Below are 21516 nucleotides of genomic sequence, written 5' to 3' on the forward strand. Positions count from 1 at the left end.
AATATAAATGATAGCAAGAGAGGAGGGGAAAAAATTAAGTGCAACTCCACCACAGATACAGGCATGATGCACAAATCTTGCTAGGGTTCATTCCATAAACCCTTTTCCTCCAACTCTCTTGGAAAAATCACAGTGGGACTTACCTAAATCTAGTTTTAAATGCAATAAATAATCTGATCATCTAAATTCCACAAACAGATGGATCAATTGGGGCCAGGTATTAACATCTTGTGTATGTAGCTAAGCAAGGCAAGCTCTGAAAAGGAGGCGTTTCACACTGCCTTTATTAAAGGGCAATTCATGCTGAACAGCCTCTATTTGGAGGCTGTGAACGTGCAACTATCTTTATCCAACAGTACATTTTTAAATAAGAACATTTTGGCTGTTTTAACAAATTGGCAAGAAGTGCCATGCGGTTTGGGTGGCCACATCTTAAATTCACAACCATCTCCAGTTGCTAGAATGGTGCCAAAAGGAAAGGAGAAATGAACATACAGAAAAAACAAAACTTCCAGTATCCACTTGAGATTTTTATCTATCAACATGCACTTGAGAGCTGTCCTCATCGTATCAAGTCAGAGCTTATTCTGGGCTCTAGTTTAACAAACCTTTCTTCCCCATAGACACAATATAGAAACCTTTGGTACGTAGACCCCTTTCTAAATACTATATAGGAGCAGCATACATTAAGAAGTTATGAATAGTGGCATACCTAGCATATGTTCCAATAGAAGACAAATATGGTCATGAGATGTTCTAAATACAATTTTTGCAGAAGCAGAAAAGAAGATAGTATCACACTGAGTTGCTCTAAAAGAAGGAAAAAGCCTCAGACAGGGCCCTCCCACCTCCACAATGGTGGATCTTCAAGGTGGTTAAGCGGTAACCTCATAGGCAAAACCTTCTTGATGAAATGAGCAACTAAATCATAAACTGTGCTTCAATAAATGCTGAAATAGATAGAGGCAAAACAACCACTTATCTTAGAGCTGATCGGCACACCGACGAAGGCCAGCGTTTCACCGACAGGCTACATCAGGGTGTGACCCGACCGATCAGTCTCAGATCGGAGAGACAGCTGGGACTGGAAGCTCAGGGGAAGCTGAGAAGGAAACCAGCTACAGCAGCTAACTTCTGGCCAGCCTTCAGAAGTTCTCACCAGGATAGGGAAATGCAAAACCCTGAAACACAATCTGAGACTGATCGGTCGGGTCACACCCTGATGTAGCCTGTCGGTGAAACGCTGGCCTTCGTCGGTGTGCCGATCAGCTCTAAGATAAGTGGTTGTTTTGCCTCTATCTATTTCAGCATTTATTGAAGCACAGTTTATGATTTAGTTGCTCATTTCATCAAGAAGGTTTTGCCTATGAGGTTACCGCTTAACCACCTTGAAGATCCACCATTGTGGAGGTGGGAGGGCCCTGTCTGAGGCTTTTTCCTTCTTTTAGAGCAACTCAGTGTGATACTATCTTCTTTTCTGCTTCTGCAAAAATTGTATTTAGAACATCTCATGACCATATTTGTCTTCTATTGGAAGAGTTGCTTATATATACATTGGTTTCCAATACAACTGTGTAGTTTATACCTAGCATATGTGACACCCAGGGTCCATCATTTTTTGATCCCCCCCCCCTATCTGTATGAAAACATGATTTTTAGTAACAATCCACACATCACACATGAGTACCTAGGAAAAGGCAGCATCTTACATACTGCAATGAGCAGTACATCAATACACCCATTGTAAAACTAAACAAGCCAGACTAGTACAGATCAATCCTGCAGTCAATCCTAACAAAAAAACATGTCTTTTGAAAATACAAAACACCTTCGCCTAGTATGGAATATGTAATCACAAACTAACCCCTCCCTCTTTTACAAAACTGTAGTGTGGATTTTAGCTACGGAGGTAACAGCTCTGACGCTCATAGAATTCTGAGCATCAGAGCTGCTACCACCACGGCTGGCGTTGAAAAACGCTCCACAGTTTTGTAAAAGGGGGGATAAAATAGAAATACATAGACAAAGGTTAAATTGAACCAGCAAGAAGCTGGACTCTGCATACAATGCTCCACAGAAACAGTGACGCATGTCTCCTAAAGCAATAAATAAATAGAAAATTTTTTTCTACCTTTGTCTTCTGTGGTTTCTGCTTTCCTCATCTTCTTGTAACTCTCTTCCTTCCATCTACTGTCTGCCGTCTCTCTTCCCCTATATGGCATCTTCTCTCCTATGCCCCTTCCATCTCTCCTTTCACCCCCATTGGTCTGGCATCTCTCTCCTCTCCTTCCCTCTCCTCTGCAATCCCTTTTTTTCCTCATTTTCCTTTTCAATTTATTTTCTGCATCTGTCTAGATTACATTCTTACTACCCTCTCATCAATTTCCTTTTTTACTGGCTACCTAAAACTTGCCACCTCTTTCCCTCACCCCTCCAGTGTTTCCTTAACTCAATCCTTTTCTCCCCATCATGTGTCCTCCTTTTATTTATCCCCTCCTTCCATCATGTACCCTCTTTCTCTAACCCTTCCATCTAGTACCTTTCTTCTCTCTCTGTCCACTTCCATCCATCCAGGCAGTGATTGGCTGATCCGGAACATCCTCTCTGAAGTCAGAATTGACGTCAGAAAGACTTCTTGTCGGTGATTAGTAGCAGCAGCGGGGAGGTAAGACTGCAGTGGCACGGACTGAGGGAAAGGAAGGAGGTGCAGGTCCAGTTGCACAGTAGTTGCAGGAGGACCCGGACCTGGCCGGCTGTGCACTCCCCCCCACTTGGTACGCCACTGATTATGAAAATATTTTCCAACGAGGGTGTCTTAAACACCAAGCAGCTTTGATGGCAGAAAGGAAATCTATTGCACGAGTGAGACCTTTCAAGATGATAAGAAAATTAAAAAACAAAACCCACACATTTATTCAGGGGATTTAAAAAAGACCCCAAGAAGTTATCTCTGTACACTTAGGTGGAAAAATCACACAAAGTCCAGTACATGGAAACAAACCCGGTTACATAACTTATACAGCACAGACACTCTGCTGCTGAGTAATTCATGCTCCTGTTAAAGTCCTTGACCTTCACCAACTTACATCTTGTCCTGAAAGCCAATTCTGTACAGTGTGTAACCGGTAATATTGCTTTTGATTTATGCAGCGCGTTCTCTGCAAATTTCCACACAATTGTTCTTTTGGACTGTTTATTCCATGTATCTACTACCTTAGGACTATCAGGGACCCCTGAAGAAGACCATCTTGTCGAAACACGGACCGTGTCGGGTCCTATGCTCTCAGCGGACTAGGTCCTTAAGGTTTTTATGTGGCTCATTTTACTTTTATGTGGATTGTTTACGTTGATTTTTGGAACCTTTACATTTTCAATAAAGTCCATTTCAGGAACATCGTCACTCCACAGGGTCTTTTGGTTTCCCTTCAGTGTGTAACCTTAGCATTATTATACTGAGAGCCCTCTGAGAAAATAGGATGCCAACAATGATAGTTTATTTTATTTGCCAGATCAATTATTCCTACTGGACATGTACAGATTTGGGGTTTTTTTTCATGTGTTACACACACATTGCGCGGTTCCACAACAGGTCGTCAGAATTTAGGTGCCTACTTTACATGCTCTGGGAACCTATTTTAAGTGGTTTTAAAGAAAACTAGCGTAAGTCTGCATCAACACATCTACATTTAGGCACATTTAGGGTCAGACCTGTGGTCTGACCCAGCAGAGGCACTACTTATGTTCTTATTTATGACAAGGCTATGGCTGGCAGAAATGTGGGCCCCTAAATGCAACGTTTACTAACATAAATGATAGCATTCTGTAAACTAGGAGTTCCTTTAATTACGGCACGCGAACCAATTTAGCGCATCCATCATATTCTACGGGCGCCTTAGCATTTAGCGTGTGCTAAACGGTTAGCACATATTAATAAAAGGACCCCTAAATGCAGAAATGTCACCAATGCCTGTCCTCTCTGACACCCCCCCTTAAATTTAGGCAAAAAGGGGGAAATTCTATAAACAGCGCCTAAGTTAATTGAGAAACGCCGTTTAAAACAGCAAAAAACAACATTCAAGTTAAAGCGCCTACCAGCGAGGGAATCGTAGTGAGAACATGAAGACTGCCAATCAAGTGGAGCAAGCTTCATCCAAGGCAAGGCAAATCATAGGTTGCATACGCAGGAGTTTCGTCCGCCGTAAGCCTGAAGTCATTATGCCATTGTATAGATCCATGGTGAGGCCCCACCTGGAATACTGTGTGCAATTCTGGAGGCCGCATTACCGTAAGGATGTGCTGAGACTGGAGTCAGTCCAGAGAATGGCCACCAGGATGGTCTCGGGACTCGAGGATCTCCCGTACGAGGAAGTTGCAGCTATACTCACTCGAATAACGCACAGAGAGGGGTGACATGATCGAGACATTCAAGTAGCTCACGGGCCGCATCGAGGTGGAAGAAGATATCTTATTTTTCAAGGGTCCCGCGGCAACAAGGGGGCATCCGTGGAAAATCAGGGGCAGGAAACTGCACGGGGACTCCAGGAAATTCTTTTTCACTGAAAGGGTGGTTGATCGCTGGAATAGTCTTCCACTTCAGGTTATTGAGGCCAGCAGCGTGCCTGATTTTAAGGCCAAATGGGATAGACACGTGGGATCTATTCACAGAGAAAGGTAGGGGAGGGTCATTGGGGTGGGCAGACTAGATGGGCCGTGGCCCTTATCTGCCGTCTATTTCTATGTTTCTAAGTTTCTATAGGCACTTTACAGTGCTTAATGCTACTATGCCAGACATCATATATCCCCAATCATCTTTCAAGAACACGAACTTAGCTCATACGGAGTAAAGCATATTTATGGCCTCAGCTGTGCTGCTGTTTAAACTACTGTTTGCTTGATTTTTTAAGAGGCTCATGCACCAGCCTCTTCATCGGTCATAAGACTCCTTAGCAACTACTTTCTCAATAAATTAAAATTTCTCAAGTATTCTTATTTAAATGTTTTCAAACATTTTTTCAAATAAAGCTTATAAAAAACACGAAAGGCAGTACTCATTTTTGACAAATCTAACGGCAGAAGTGGATTCTCCGACACAGAATCTATGTTTCGCTACTGCTTTTTCAAGGAAACCCCTTTCTTGTAGGCATGGGTGGTGATGACGGCTAAGAAAGGTGTTTCTTGAAAAAAAAAAAAAGTAGCAAATCATAGCTTTTGGGTCGGAGAATCTACCCCTGCCGTTAGATTTGTCAAAGATGAGTACTGCCTTTCATATTTTATAAGCTTTATTTAAATTTAAAAAAAAAAAAAAAAGTTTGAAAATATTTAAATAAGAATAAATCCTGGCAATACCCTTGACGACTCCTTTGTAGTTGCACACAAGATGAACTGGGCATGCGGGTTATAGAATAGGCGTGGATCACAGATCTACATGTAACCAGTAATTGGTGCCAATTCACACCTTAACATCAATTATTGATTGTAAGCACCAATTTAGCCAATTATTTTAAATGCAGATCTACAATCCACACCTGAAACTGTACATCGAACTTGGAGCAACCTATACAGAATTGGGGGGGGGGATCAGCCCTTTTAGCACATACTTACAGGATAGTTGTTGGGCTTGGTACTATAATTTATGCACATACGTATACACGTGTGTGGATGTCAGTAGTCTAAAGATTTAAGCTCACAAATGGCACTTAAATTTGGGCAACCTGTTATAGTCAAGGGAAACAATGCCCTGGAGTGATGTACTGTGCAGTGCTGTGCCAGAGGTCCTTCCATTTGCCTGATCAAGTGTAAGTACATAAAAAGGCACAACACCCAGCAAGATCTAGGAGATGTAAACAAAAGCCTATCAGCCCAATTTTCAGCAGGTGTCTGGGGCATCTCAGCAGAGTTCACATTTAATAGGTCTCACCTTCCCTTTAAAAAGTAGCTCATGTAATGAGCCCCCCCCTCCCCCCCAAATCTGTCCTGGGGATCTCACAGCTCATCCAAATACCTATAATGAATACGCATGAGAGAAATTTGCATAAACTAGAGACTAAGGGCTCCTTTTACGAAGGCGCATTAGGGCCTTAACGCGTAGAATAGTGCTTGTTAAATTGCCATGCGCGCTAACCGCTACCGCCTCCTTTTGAGCAGGCGGTAGATTTTCGGCTAGCGTGCGCTAAAATGCTTAGCACACCTTCGTTAAAGGAGCCCTAAGTACATGCAAATTTATTCCAGGCATGAAACACTAATTGGTTGTGGTATGTCCAGGACATGTGCTATTTCGTGTTTTCAGTTAGATATGTTGAAATATTTTTGGTTTACATTATATAAATCATAGATACCTCTATTCTACAGAATTCAGAGGTCTAAATATACCCCTCAAAGAGAAAATTAGCAAATTTGATACCATGAGCAGGAAACTTCCGATTCAGAAAGAACAGCAGCTAGCAGTGGCCAGGTGTTTAGTTTTCTATGGTCTGAGACTGACAGGTCAAAGACCCATCATCCACACTCGATTCTTACCATATAAAAGCAAAAGCAGGCACTCACAGCCTGGAAAACTAAGTGACCCAACTTCCAGCACTGATAAGTTTTGTGATAGTAAGAACCTAGAAACCCAGCTCACATTCTTGCTTGAGCAGCTGGATACTCTGGGGAGGCAGCATGCGGCACTAACAGGTAGGAAAAGCATCTGGTATAGATCAGTAGTACTTAACTACTGTCATTTAATGAGTCGCTTTTAGAGTAAATCAGTTTTCAAAGCACCATGTTCAATTGCTGATGGATCTGTTAGGTTCAAAATGCAAGTACCGATTTCATTTTAGTATGTGGTATGTTAAGGACCCATGTGGCTTTAGTGGTCGAGACTTACTGCCGATCGGCTAACTGCAGGCGTATTCACTCGAGGACAGCTACTGGAGTAAAGTGCCATACTATGAAGATACCAGTGCCCCACCCATCTATAAATTGCTAGGCCTGTTCTTAGAACCAATACATGTAGATGCACCTTGTATATAGTCAATATGGATATCCTGAAAATCTGACTGGCTTGTGGAGCACAGCTGCCTACAACTGGTCTATAAACTAGTGAGGCTTTGTTGCCCAACTGCTCCCTCCCCCAGGTGTAACTAACTAACAGGTACAAGTGGGCTTCAGCACTTAATTCTACCCCATCCTTAGCTAGCATCAAAGACTTTCACTGAGAAAAATTACTGTTTGCCTGTTTGTATCGATGCTGAATTACCTTATTCTTTCCTGTGGAAAATAAAGCATTCAAGGAAAAAATAAATTCTAGAACCTTCATATAATGACAAATGTAAATAATCTCCAAACTCTGAAGCTTTCAAATGGGAGGATCTTACTTCTATATTCTAAGTTTCTCTTAGTTAGATATATACCACAGAAACTGGCAATAATAATGGCCACATGTGCTGGCCATCAATGCTTCATCTTATTAGTATGACAGAAGTCCATCACGAGCTTCCAGATTAAACAAATCTATAAAACTCACCTTGTCTCCTCTACTTCAATATGGTCTTCTTCAAATAGCTACAATGAACACTATTTCCAAGATCCTTATCAGCGAGACACTGCATCTCTAAATAAGGGTGGGGGGGAAAAATTACTCCCACACCTAGGTTACTCCCACGGCGTTTATTATTTTAAGTGAAACATAGAAACATAGAAGATGACGGCAGAAAAGGGCTACAGCCCATCAAGTCTGCCCACTCTGCTTACCCACCCCCTGTTTATGCCCTAATGACCCTAATGAAACTATAAATTTGAACATAACAAAAATTTACTATTTTCCTATTTGGAACTCCCTCTAAACAGGATCCATTCAGAGGACACAGCTTAAAAAAAAATATCAGCATCTCAGGAAAAGATATCAGTGGAGAACCAGGACGGAGGGTGTGTCTGTGCTATGCACTAGTATCACAAGCAAGGCATTAAAACCCCTTTTACAAAACCATGGTAGTGGCATGGCAAACGCTCCGACACCCATTAAATCCCTACGAGTGTCAGAGCAAATACTGCAGCAGCAGCCGCTATCATGGCTTTGTATAAGGGGAGGGGTAAGTTAGTAATGTCTTCAGTATGTATTCTAACAAGGACAGGAAATCCAATATTACAGAGCAGTGCAAGATAGACTAGTTAAAAAGATTACAATCCGGCAGATAGGAATTACTGTGCTCTCTGCAGGATTCTCCTGTGACCTCGCAACAGCCACGTGCTGGCAACTGAACTATCGCTCTCCACAACCTGTAGTGGCCCAACATCTGCAATGTTCCACTATACAGACAGTTAACCAGAAAGGAACAATATTTATCTGGCATTCTGCACGCTTTAAGAGACGCACTTGTTTGACTGATAAACCAACTAGAAAGGGTCAACCTCAGGTGTAGAATAGTGAAATTAGCACTGCACACCCCACAGAGAAGACTTATTTTTGAAACGAAGCATTTTTTTTTCATGGTTTGGAACTTAGCACACATGACATGACCTCAGGTTCCCTCCCCCATCAACACTCTTAAAGGAGTGTTGATCTGGAGATAGGTTAGCATACCACATATCCAAAGACCACCCCAAATATTAGAGAACATAATTTGGTACAGCCAAGACGGGATTGGGAAGGTAGTAAGTTGTGGTACAGCCAAGACGGGATGGGGAAGGTAGTAAGTTATGGTATTAAGATAGCCCCTTAATAGGTATTGTAGGAGATCTTACTGGCATGTAACCTGTACTCTCCAAAGTACTCAAGATGTACATAGGGGTTGTTGTTTTTTTTAAAACAGAAATTGAATTTTCACAATATTGATGAACTTATTTAAGCTACATCATTTTTGACCCAGAGTCACTCAATTATAATGACCCAATATGCTTACAAAAAAAAAAAAAAAATCTTAGCAGTCAAGCTGCAAGACCTGATGACAAAACGGGAATAAAAGAGTGCCTATTACATTTGTTTTCCTACCTAATGCAAAACCATATTTTATACCCTGCAAGAATCTACTAGCATGCTTCAGTACATTTCCTTAATACACACAGGTCATGAAGCAGGTGGGTAACTGAACCATCATTAACAGCTCCGAACTGGACTGACAAATTCTTCCTAAGTGGAGTGCAGATTGAGGCTGTTTTTAATATTTTAAAAGGGTCAAAGGATACTATTGAAATAATATTTGGAAATCACACAAATAAATCCATGGCAATAAACAGCCTGTAACATCACTAACATAAAAAGTAGAAAGTGTTCACCAGAAATTCACTGCAACTTTACTTCTGATTGCAGGGCATATAGCTATTGCTCTACTACAATAAATGACATCTCCAAGGTTACAGATACCGTATCAAAGCCTAATCAGAGGCATTGCTTTTTCTGTATATGTGTAACTTAAGGATTCTGTTTCCCCAATTTGGAAGGGAAAGGCGCTAAAGTGAATGGGTCAGCATTGGGCATCTTCAAAGTTCTAGATGACAGAGGTGCTACAGAAACTGAACCCGCTATAGCCTGTTTGTTGGTCTGAGAAACAACTTTATATGCTGCTATGGGCTGCACTCCAATAGTATGCCTGTCCTCCTGACCATAATGGCGGGAATATTTAGCTAAAGACTGTGGGATAAACGGTTTATTAACCACTGAATCCATTAAGGTTTCGGGTGAAAGTTCCTGTCCTTGGATTCGGTGATTTTGAATGCCTGTGTACTCCTTTGAGGTACCTTGTGGCGGAATGATTTCTTGGTTTTCTGCAACTCTTACGGAATGATGGGGAAGATTTTCTTGTTGATTAAAATTTATGGAAGAATACAGAACCTTGGGAGTTACAGACAAAGCTCCCGGGCATGCTTCAACATTTTGAAACACAGGGCTGACTGTGGGATTGACATCGGGACCATGTCCTGTCATGGCAACTGGTGCAAGAATCTCCTTATTGACATATTGAGATAAAAGACTTTGAACAGCCATCTCCTCTGTAGTTTTCTTTTTTGTAAATGGTGCTTGTAGAAAGACATCTGCTTCTTCCAGCTGCCCAGTAACACTGTTGCTCTTGGCAACAAATGGTGCTTTGGTAAAGACATCAAAATCATCTTCAGGTATTCTCGAGTCCTTGAAAGGAGCAGTGGCAAAGACATCCGGTATTTTAAAGACATCACTAACAGGTAGTTGAAAAGATCCAAGAGGAGCTTCTACCGCAGCTGGATAGAGGTGGGCATCTTTGGAAGCCTCTTGCTGATGACTATGGGTGATCTTTCGCAAAGTCTCCTGGGGTGCCTGCTGCAATTTATTTGATTCTTCCTCTTCTTCAGAATCCATAAGCAAAGGTCTGGATCCACTACAATCCAAGATGTCCGTCTCCTGATCTGTACCTTCTCCTTCACTACTGTGGAATGAGCTAGTACTTGAAGGGCCACCTCGTACCAAAAAGTCAGTTTTGCCCTCCATTTCACAGATGTTCTTGTCCAGAGGAAGTCCATCAGACACTGATCCTTTAAGCTGCTCAGCAACTACATCAAGGTAAGTTTTTGATTCTCGCTGATGACCTAGAAGCATAAAAACAAGACATTAGCCAACCTGTTCACATCATAATTTGTTTTTAAACTACATGGAGATGTTACATGACAACACAAATGAGAAATGAAGAAACTTCTCAAGCATGAATGCACTGCACAATGACATATGGTTCACAACTTGAATGAAAGATATTTTAAAAACCACCACCTTTTTACAGATGTTAAGCAGACAGACATTCAGATTTATCAGCCCTTAATGTTTCTCTTTCTACTTGTTTTTAATCACCTATGTAGCAGCAGACTCATCACACATTGGGGAATGAGACTGCTTTAAGAGAGGCCACAGATGCACGACCGCCACTGGGCTATCCATACCTCTCAGAGGCACTGGTCCTATCTCAAAAATGCAGGCAGAGCAAACTAAAAATATCAAATCTATATGGACTCTGAATGTTAAGTCTTCATAAGAGCCAATGTTTTTCAGGTGCAAGGTTGTTAAGCATCACGCTGTCAATCTGAAACTAACTTTTGGATGTGCTTTGAGGAAAACCCCCAAACTTCTCTTCCTCCTCTCGTTGTGCGAGATGAAATACTTGCATGTAAAGTCAACTAATAATCATCAAACCAATGGATGACCATAAATATCACCTAGTGTGAACAGAGCATCTCTAATCCTTACATTAACTACTTTAGAGGCTTTCACTTTTAAATTATCCATCTAGCATACATACACATTTTCCCTACATGCATAATAATGACAGCACTGGACCACCATCAGCCACCAGGGACATACTGGTCAAATCCTGATTCTTCAGTGCTCAGCATGGCCACCGTGAGGCTTGCATTTCTATTTTCTCAATTAACAATTCAGAGACAATTAGCAGAATGCAAAAAAATCTTACCTTCAAGGGAAGGTTAGCAGGCTAGAAGCATGTCAAGGGGGGCAGATGTTAGCAAAAGGAAAGGAAGAAAGGCAATTGCAGATATGTAACTGAAGAGCAAGATTCTGTTAGTGAATAACTGCATTTGATAATAGCATAAAAAATAAATTACTTTAGGCGTGAAGACATGAACTGAAAAATTAAACTGTAGGTCTGAGTCCAGTGAGAGCGTCTGCAGTTCATTAAATGTATATGTGTCTTTACAAGATGGGAAACATATCTAGGTCAGCAGACCAATGTCTCTACAAAGTAGAGCAGAGCAAAAGAACAAACCAACAGAAAGGAATATTCAAGGCATGAGATACAACCAGCAACACCCATAAACATTTTGAAGGGATTCTTTCCAGGATAAAATAATATGTGGTTTAAAAAAAGAAAGCACGTCTTTGCATGTGTGTTGTCTACACAGTCTGGATCACCATCATGTTTTATTGTATTGTAAATCTAGATTTAGCAGTGACAAACCTTCTTGCACATCAACTGACTAAACACAGTAATGATGACAACTCAAGGCCAAAATAGCCCAATTCTGTCGTCCAGTTTTGTATGCAACCTAGCACAAACTCCACATCTTGAGTTTTACCTTATAACTCAACTCTTCATCTACCACTTCCCTCCCATCTCTGTCCCCAGTATCCCCAAAAGTCATTACAGTCATGGTTTCTGCCACTTTTGACCCTATCTTTAAGAGGACAATTAAATAAGCCCTCCATTTGAAATGTGGCTTCTCCACAGTCTGTCCAGCTGAAATGATGTTGCTTCCTTACTCAAAAGAGATGTGGCACAGGTCAAAACACAAAAGAACAGGATACAATTTTGGGGGATTAATTTAGATTTCTTGAGCAGCTTTCAGAAGCCACACTCCTCCCCATCAGGCCAAACAAAACGAGCTGTGACATAATTAAGGGAATGGAGCTAGTCAAGAAATTGAATTTAAAAATACAATAATGATTTTACCTTTTTTACTAGTGCAGGGGTAGGCAATTCCGGTCCTCGAGAGCTAGAGCCAGGTCAGGTTTTCAGGATATCCACAATGAATATGTACGAAATGGATTTGCATGCACTGTCTCCTTGAGATGCAAATCTATCTCATGCAAACCTGAAAACCTATCTCATGAAAACCTGACCTGGCTCCGGCTCTCGAGGATTGGAATTGCCTACCCCTGTACTAGAGTAACTTATGACTTTTATAGTCCCTGCAGCTATCGGGTGGTGCCACATCCAAGTTTTCTTGATCGACGTTTCACTCATCTTGCTGTGGCTTTGATCAATAGAAAAAACTCAGATGCAGCGCCACCTGGCCAGCTGCAAGAACCATGACACCAGCAGTGGAAGCCTAAGAGAACGTATCAACCTTTAGTTCCAAGACTTCAATTGGACAGAAACCACCACCACGTTACTTTACTGGGAAGACAACAATGATGATGGCTTGGCTGCATGGATTGCAACATATACTGTAGCTGTAGTTACCCAAAAATTTCAGCAGTTATGTGAAAATGCATTAATATACAACCAAGGAAACGGACAACAAATAAAATACTTGGCTCTTAATCTGAAATTTTTTTTAAAAATATGATAGTAGTAGTTTTAGGCTTAGTCCCAAATGACTGCTATTTGAACAAAAAAAAAACAACAACCTGCAAGGGAAGTGTCTCATTTACCCTCCCCCACCCCTTTTTTTAACAAAATACAATAGCGGTTTTTAACACAGGCCGGCAACACCAATTGCTCTATGCTGCTTCCAACGCTAATAGGAACTCTATGAGTGTCAGGAGAAGCACAGAGCATTCAACGTGACGGACTGCACTAAAAACTGCTATAGTTGTTTTATAAAGGGGGGAGGGGTTAAAATGGTTAGTTACCATTTTGGGCAGTTGCCCTTGGGATATGGCGACACCCAGAGTTTTCAGATGGCATAGGGACTCTGTACTTAGTTTGATTTTTAAGCATAAACATAACAAACATAAGAGTTGCCATACTAGGTGATCTGTTTCTAACAGGGACCCATCCAGGTCACTAGTACATGGCAGAGTTCCAAAAGTAGCAAGATTCTTTGCTACTTAACCTCTTGGATAAACAGTGGCTTTCCTCAGGTCTACCTTAACAGTTTATGGCTTTTTCCTCCAGGAATTTGTCTAAACCTCTTTTTTTTTTTTTTTTTTAAACCCAGCTAGTTCTAGAGTTTAACTGTGGGCTGAGTGAAAAAAATATTTTCTCCAATTTGTTTTAAATGTGATACTGTGTAACTTCATGGAGTAAACAATCAATTCAAGATTACCCGTTTTACCCCATTCAGGGATAGACTCTTCCAGGCTTATTTACTAGTTTCATTCTAAGCTTTAACAAAGCTAATTTAAATGTTCAGATCAAGAGAGAACAACAAACATTAGAATATGATGCTAAGCTTTGGCTCCTGTTGCAATAAAAGGCCGAGGGCCTCTCTATTGCCAGGGGCTGTGAGCTGCTTTAACTTTTGAAGTTACTTAAACAACATTATCACCTGACTGTAGGCCACCAAAATACTCTCAAAGCAGTAAACAGAGTTTTGTGCATCACCTCTGCAAAATCAAATTACCACCTGCTTAACCTGACAGAAAATAGGAATTTCACAGACAAACTCCTACTACTGTAAATTAGCAAACCGCAGACATAAAATCACAGGATAACTGGTTTTTGGCTATTAAATGATATTGTTGCCTTTGCAGATTTAATGTAATCACTATTGTTATGTGGCCCTGGTAAGCAGTGTGCATAGCAGCATATCCTTTGGGTGCACTCTTCAGACGAAGACACACATCTCTTCCGTTCATAGACAATGGCGCGAAAGACAAAAGCGCGCGCCGACAATTGAGCGCAGCGCGCACCGCTCTAAATTACAGTTTTTAGGGGCTCCGACGGGGGTTTTTGTTGGGGAACCCCCCCAGTTTACTTAATAGACATCGCCCCGGCGTTATGGGGGGCTTGAGGGGTTGTAACCCTCCACATTTTAATGTAAACTGAACTTTTTCCCTAAAAACAGGGGAAAAAGTGAAGTTTTCAGTAAAATGTGGGGGGTTAGAACCCCCCACAAAGTCCCCACAACGTGGCGCGATGTCTAAAAACAGTAATTTAGAGCGGCGCGTGCTGCGCTCAATTGTCTGGGCGCGCCTTTGTCCCGGCGCGCTTTTGACCTGACACCCATCTCTTCACACACATCTCTTTTCATAGTTAACGCTAGTCAAAGCATCCGACATCATGATTCAAAGACAAGTATTAAATATTTTGATATATATCTTTGACAGCACTCTGATCAGAAAAGAAATAGAAGCCCACAACGCATATAAGCATCAAAATCATTTATTGGGAAATTATTCACTTCCATACATTGCATTGTTAGATATGGACAGGGTAGATACAAGTGGACATCTCAAAGGGTACTGTACAAAAATACTATGTACCGTATGTTTCTCAAAAGCCTACATCTGGATAGCAATGCTTCAGTACCTTATACCAGTCAATACTAATGCCTTTCTGCAATAACAAGAAAAAAAAACAACCTAGAGAATTTTGTTTATCCTAACAGGTTTAACTACTGTGTATAGATATCTCAATATATCTATATCGCAATATATTTTAAGATATCTATAATGTGCTGAAGCTTTGCAGGCCAATGACACACTAATTTCTATATTGCACAGAAGACAAAAGGGGGAAAATGTACATTTCTGTAAAAGAATCGCACAACAGCAAGACATCACATTCTACTTTACTAAATAGCACATACTAAGAGAATAAACCAAGTCCTGGCAGTATACAGGCCGTTCCCAGGGTTATTCAATTCCGATACGATCAGTGTGAACTTTCAGGCAACAAACTTACGTCGGCAAATATGCCTTGCGCATGTTTTCTTCTCTCTTGGGTACAAAACTGGTTACACGCAGGACAAAAAAAAAAAAAAAACACAGTCCAATGTGGGATTTAAAATTGGGCCCTCTACAAGTCTATTTTAAAATACCAACCTGACAGGAGGAAAAACACCCCTTCTGAAGATGGGTTTCCTAAAATAGAGGCAAAGATGATGGAGATACAAAAAACATTTATTTGGGACAAATTTCTTGTTAACCAGAAAACTGTCGATGGGACTTTTGATTGACGAACTCTGGCTATGTTATGTCCTCTTCCTCAGTAGGGGTGAACGTGGATTTTGGGGGTCCTTTTACTAAGGCGCGGTCCTAACACGACCATTATATCCTGTGGACGCATTAGTGTTCGCATTTAGCGCGCATTAAATCGGCTACCGCACCTTAGTAAAAGGACTAATTTAATTCATAATATTGACAGTACATAGGAATCAAGGACATTTGCTTTTCCTTCCCCTGAATCATCACAAGCAGATATTAGTTGATACAAAGACACCAGAGAAAAGGCAGAGCCGAACACAATGAGAAACACCTGAAAAGATTGGGCGAGTAATTAATAACGTAGGAGCACAGAGTCGAGAAAAACATGATAGGTCTGTTTGGGAATTCTCATGGGGATATGGTCACAAATTTTACTAAAAACTCCACACCCCATTAGACTTTCTCGGTGAGCCAAGGAATGATGGAAGCCAGCACACCGTCATTGGAGAACCTCAGTTTTAGTTACATAGCAGACTGACTGGTTTTCAACAGAGGAAGACAACACGGAGGGGGGGAGATGCTCAAAAGCATGCTGTGGAAGTAAGACTGATTGTGGCCAGTCTTACTTGCAAGGCAGCTCAGCCTCTGATGCACAAAAGGGTTCTTGGGGGCTTTTACAGGAAGGGGTAAAACACGGACCCGACGGACCTCGCGGATCTAAAACCGCATGTCCTTAAAAATCAGAGATCCGTGTCCGTGCCACTTGTAGCTTCTGTCTCTGACAGACCTCTGAGATTTTAGCGCTGACGGATCCGTCTCAGAATAGGGAGGGAAAAGTATTAGGATCCATCAGTGCTAAAATCTCATAGACTGTCAGAGACTGAGGCCCACGTTTTACCCCTTCTCCAAGAAAGGCAGGGCAGAGGGGTACATCGAGCAATTCAGAGGAAGGAAAGCAGCCGAGGCTCTGCCTCATGCCTACGATCCTCAGACTGAACCCCGGCAGCACTCAGCAACGTTTGGAGACTTCTTTTCCATAACGCACGTCCCAGATCTATGTTCCCACTCTTTGTCTTTCCGAAAACCTGCCTTACCCTGAATGGGGAAATATACCTCACAGCAAGAGTATTTCCTAAATGATTTACACATTGGCAAGCAATTCTCCAGCCATGCAGTGCTAGAGACTTCCACAGAACCAAAGCTGCGGCTTTTGTTGAAAACAACTGTAATACAAAAGGTTGTGAGTGAATTTGCTCAGGGATGCCCCCACAGCAAATGAAATTACAATTACACAACAGTACAACAAGCTTGAAAAAAAACGCAGGGGATAGTTCAAGAGTGCAGAAGGAAAACAGATAAACTGTTATGCTCTCAGGACATAATACAAAAAAATTAAATTTTGTTCTGCTGGTGTGAAATGTCACAGAACTCTCCCAACTCTTCCAATCTGCGTTCAGCAGTGTTTTCTTGTTAATAACAAATGCTACAGTAAGCACTACACACAGGGGGCTCCTTTTACTAAGGTGCGCTAGCGGTTCTAGCGCATGCGCTAAATGCTAACACCTCCATAGAGCTTGCTTTAGTATTTTTCATGCAGCGCAGGGTTAACGAGCACTAATCTTAAGCGCGCGCTAAAAACGCTAGCGCACCTTAGTAAAAGGAGCCCATACAGCAGGGGTGTCAAAGTTCCTCCTCGAGGGCCGCAATCCAGTCGGGTTTTCAGAATTTCCCTAATGAATATGCATGAGATCTATTAGCATACAATGAAAGCTGTGCATGCAAATAGATCTCATACATATTCATTAGGGATCTCCTGAAAACCCGACTGGATTGCGGCCCTCGAGGAGGGACTTTGACATCCCTGCCATAGAGTATACCTACAAAAATATACACACATCTTTCCCATCTTAGAAAGGCTAAAGTTTCTAAAGCTATGCTCATGCCTTTAACATATTGTGGTCGAGTGGAGTAGCGATGAGCTTCAAAGGGATGTATGGCCTTGAGAAAACTTGGTTGCGAAACATGTTGGCTAAGCTATCCCAGTTTTGAAGACCACTTTCAAGATACGTTATATTACTAACTTCATTAAAACTATTTATAGCTATTAAATTATCATTAAAATACTTTTGGTCCAATGAGGAGTTTACACATAAAGCCTGGGACCATGAACTAACAGGAGTCCGAGGTGGTGTTTCTGAGGATCATGTTACTGATTGATAAACTAATGAAGACGAGCCACAGGTGGAACAACTCACAATTGCTTCATCATTCGAGCATTATAGCTCATGCCTGCATTTTCCAGAGGCTAAATCTTGTCTTGCTAAGGGGACCTTAATATTTTGTCTGCTAAGTGATTCACATTGAGGCGTTACAAGATGCGTTACTGAACTTCTGAGTCAACCTAGATCCTGGGACTTTCTATCCTTCATTTTAATATGGAAACAGGACCTCAGTTTAAATTACTATGCCCCTCTGTTTCAAGCAGAATACTGACACTTCTACTGCCCCCGAGTAATGAAGATGTGTTTGCTAGTGCTGACACATGTTCTCTCATTGATTCCATAATCTCCCTGCACAAAAACAGTCATACTCCTGGTTTTCACTTATATTGCTAAGAAAACATGCATTTTGTACTCAAAGTACAATTAGATCATAAACAAACACCCTGATGAGAAACATAACCCCAATGATTAAAACAGCTTCATAAAAAAAAATACAACTTTCCTATGTTTTAACAAAAAGATTCAATAAATATCTGTGTGAAAATGTATGTGAATCCTTCATTTAGTAATTGAGAACATCTCCTTGAGCTGCAGTAATGTAAATTAAATATTTCCTCTAACTGCTCTCCATCTCATATCGACCTTGAAGAATTTGGCCCATTTTTCTATACAGAATTGACATTTGAGGGTTTCCTTATAAAAAGATAATTTCAAGTCATGACCCATGAAAGTAGGTTACACTCCTTTGACTTGTCAAGGCGCCAAGACCATTTCTATACATTTTAGACAGACAGTCTCCATTTAGTGCCAGAAAAATCTACAAAATGGAAAAAGCTGAAGACTAAAGTGACTGTATCAAGTTGTGGTCATCCTGCCAAAATGTCTTCAGAAGCAAACCAGAAAATCATCTATGAATTCACAACAAACTCCAGAGCCAAGATCTGCAGGCCTATTGGTGTGATGGATATAAGGGACTCATGTATCAACTATCAGGAAAAAAATAATGAAAATGGGGTTCCACTGACCTCTTAAAAAACCCAAACATTCATTGCTGGTTTAAGCTCACCACATCTCGATGACCCACAAAGAATCTGGAATACATGTGCTTTCTGAAGAGATATCAAAAATGGACCTTTCAGTCACAATAAAATGTTTTGTTTGGCAAAGTCTAAACACTTCCTTCTAAATTAAGAACCTTCTCCTGTCGAGCACAATGGTGGAAGTATCATGGTATGGCGCAACTTTGCTGCATTAGGATCTGGACAGATTGCCATCACTGATAGAACCATGAGTTCTGCTTTATATCCAAGGGAGAATGTTAAGTCATCTATCCGTCAGCTGATAAAGAATCAAAGGTGAGCAATGCAGTAAGACAATGATCCTAAGCAGTCACATAATTTACAGAATGGCCAATCAAAATATTGTTTTGTCTTGACTGAGTCAAAGCCCCATCTAAACCTTACTAAAATATTGTGGCAGGATCTGTAGAGCTGAAACAGTTCTTTATGGAGGAATGACCCAAAATTTCTCAAGAGGAAAGTAAGAGGCTAAGCAAGTGACTGCTGTTCAAGGAAGAACCTTTTGTGATCCTAGAAATCTCTGTCCTGGCTGTTGCACGCCACTTTAGTTGGCTCTAGATTACTGCAATTCACTGTATTGCACACTAAAACTCACCTTTCTTCATTGCTTACCATTAGTCCAAAATACAGCATAAAAATTGCTCTTTAAGATAGGTATGCCTGTCACATTACTTCTTGCTGCTCTGTTGATTACCAATCATTTTTTTAGAATCTAAAGTTCATTTGGTGCCTAGAGAAGTCTTCTCAGGGTCCTCTACTTATTAAGCCAATTACCTGATATATTACTGTACAACCCATTCATTATGCTTCCAATACATCAACCGGCCAGCACTTCTCCTACCACAGTCAACTGTCTAGAACAGAAGTTCTCAACTCAGTCCTCGGGACACATCCAACCTGCTTTTCAAGACAAAACTTTCAATAAAAATGCAAGATAAATTGCACGCAAATCTATCTGATGCATATTCATTGTGGGTATCCTGAAACCCCATCTGGTTGGATGTGTTCCAAGGATTAGGTTGAGGATTCCTAGCCTAGACTCCATATGGCTGTCAGCCTTTAGTTAATTTTGCCTCTTTGCTCTGGAATGCTTTACTCATCTTCAGAGGTGAGGCAAGATGAAGCTTCTAGATCCTACTTCAAAATGTTTTAGGACGTGCGAGATATACCCCAGATGCCTTGGGGCCTAGGGTACAGACTGCTGCCATTTTTTCTCTAACCCTTTTCCCTATATTTTGTATTCAAAGGGTGGCATATCAAACAGCTGAATAAACTATTGAATAATATGTATATGGTCCCAATAATATGGTAAGCTACCTCTTCCACAAGCAAACTAAACTCTTGTTATAATTCTGGGAAGGATTTAAATCAATCATGATGGACTATCTGACCAGCATACCATAACCCAGCCATGTGCCAGTGTACTCATTGCACAGAGCTATTTTGAATTTTAAATTTGGAGTTTTTTGGGATCAGAGTATGAAAGTGAAAGATATTATTTAAGTACAGTGTTTCCTCTAGAGAATGGAAAGCAGCTATAGTGGCAGTTACTATAGGCTTATTGTGTAATCTAGCAGGAAGACACATACTTTCTAGGTAGGGTAAGGCATATGAAGCCAGAAGCCAGAGCATCTCTTGTCAACAAACAAAGAAACCCAACAGGTCCGCAGCGATGTGGTGCAACCAAAGCAAAAAAAAAAAAAAAGAAGAAGAAACTGCAGAGCTGATGATCATGATGCAGGAATTTATTCGTTCAACACAAAGGTGTAGATCTATGAACAATTAATGGATCCACATTGGTTTGGAAAATACAGACCCAACACGGGCCGTGTTTCGAATAACTGTCTTCCTCAGGGGTCCTAAGGTATGAGGGTTAGATGGATACAAATTTGGAAAGTAGCAAAATTTGGAGAACGTCATTCAGCGAACATCCCTTTCCATGCAAAACCAGATGAGTTGACTTGGTTGTATAAACCATAAGCAGCCCTTTCTTCTTACTACTACTGCTAATCATTTCTATATCACTACTAGACATATGCAGCGCTATACTTCAAAACACAGAAGAGATGGTCATTGCTCAAAAGAGCTTACAATTTATTCAAGACAGACAAACTTGACAAGAAGGTTCATCACTGTGCTCAAGTGGGAGAATTAAAGAGAGAATGATAAGACAGATATTGGTGCTTAGAAGGTGGGTTAGAGTTTGGAATTGAAAGCATTCTTAATAGGAAGGCTTGATGGTACCATTTAAAATTGAGAAGCTTTACTCCGCCTAGTTTTTTATACCATATAATACCATTTTAAACCATGTTTTGAATGCAATCTGGGGGGGAGGTGTCAATGAAAGCCCTTCAAAGGCTGTTGTTCAAGGTATATGTAGACCTGGGCCACCAATGCAAATGACTGATATTTTTGGTAAATCTTTAAATAAAAATTGTAGTTTGAGCTATATAATATCTTTTGAAATGTATTTAAAATGTATTACCCTGGATAACATCTGGTTTTCAATTAGACTTAGGATCCTAAAAGATTAAATTGAAAATGGTAGTTGACTTTAATTCTGAGATTGTGGAACCCAATAGTTTTTTTTCAGCCAATGCATTGACCAATCTAATCTCTGCAGCGTTTTTCTGGGGTCTTGAAAAGACTAAAATAAATAAGTAGTGTG

General features: G+C 40.8%; 1 protein-coding gene and 1 long non-coding RNA gene across 12 annotated transcripts in view; both read right to left on the reverse strand.

Annotated features, from left to right (window-relative positions):
- Positions 1-616: 616 nt before the first annotated feature.
- LOC117363110 lies at positions 617-1656 on the reverse strand. Its single transcript, XR_004539976.1, has 2 exons — positions 1586-1656; positions 617-712 (listed from the first exon to the last, which is right to left on the reverse strand). It is a non-coding gene; the product is annotated as an uncharacterized LOC117363110 (long non-coding RNA).
- A 4461-nt stretch (positions 1657-6117) lies between these two features.
- AAK1 (AP2 associated kinase 1) overlaps positions 6118-21516 on the reverse strand; it is a 151662-nt gene continuing 136263 nt past the window's right edge. For all 11 annotated transcript variants that reach the window (XM_033947974.1, XM_033947981.1, XM_033947975.1 and 8 more), the window contains one exon: positions 6118-10536. In XM_033947974.1, the coding sequence (XP_033803865.1) occupies positions 9389-10536 (1148 nt within the window). In that variant the 3' untranslated portion in view covers positions 6118-9388. The remainder of the gene's footprint in view (positions 10537-21516) is intronic.

The sequence above is a fragment of the Geotrypetes seraphini genome, chromosome 6, assembly GCF_902459505.1.
Source record: "Geotrypetes seraphini chromosome 6, aGeoSer1.1, whole genome shotgun sequence".
NCBI classification, from domain to species: Eukaryota; Metazoa; Chordata; class Amphibia; order Gymnophiona; family Dermophiidae; genus Geotrypetes; species Geotrypetes seraphini.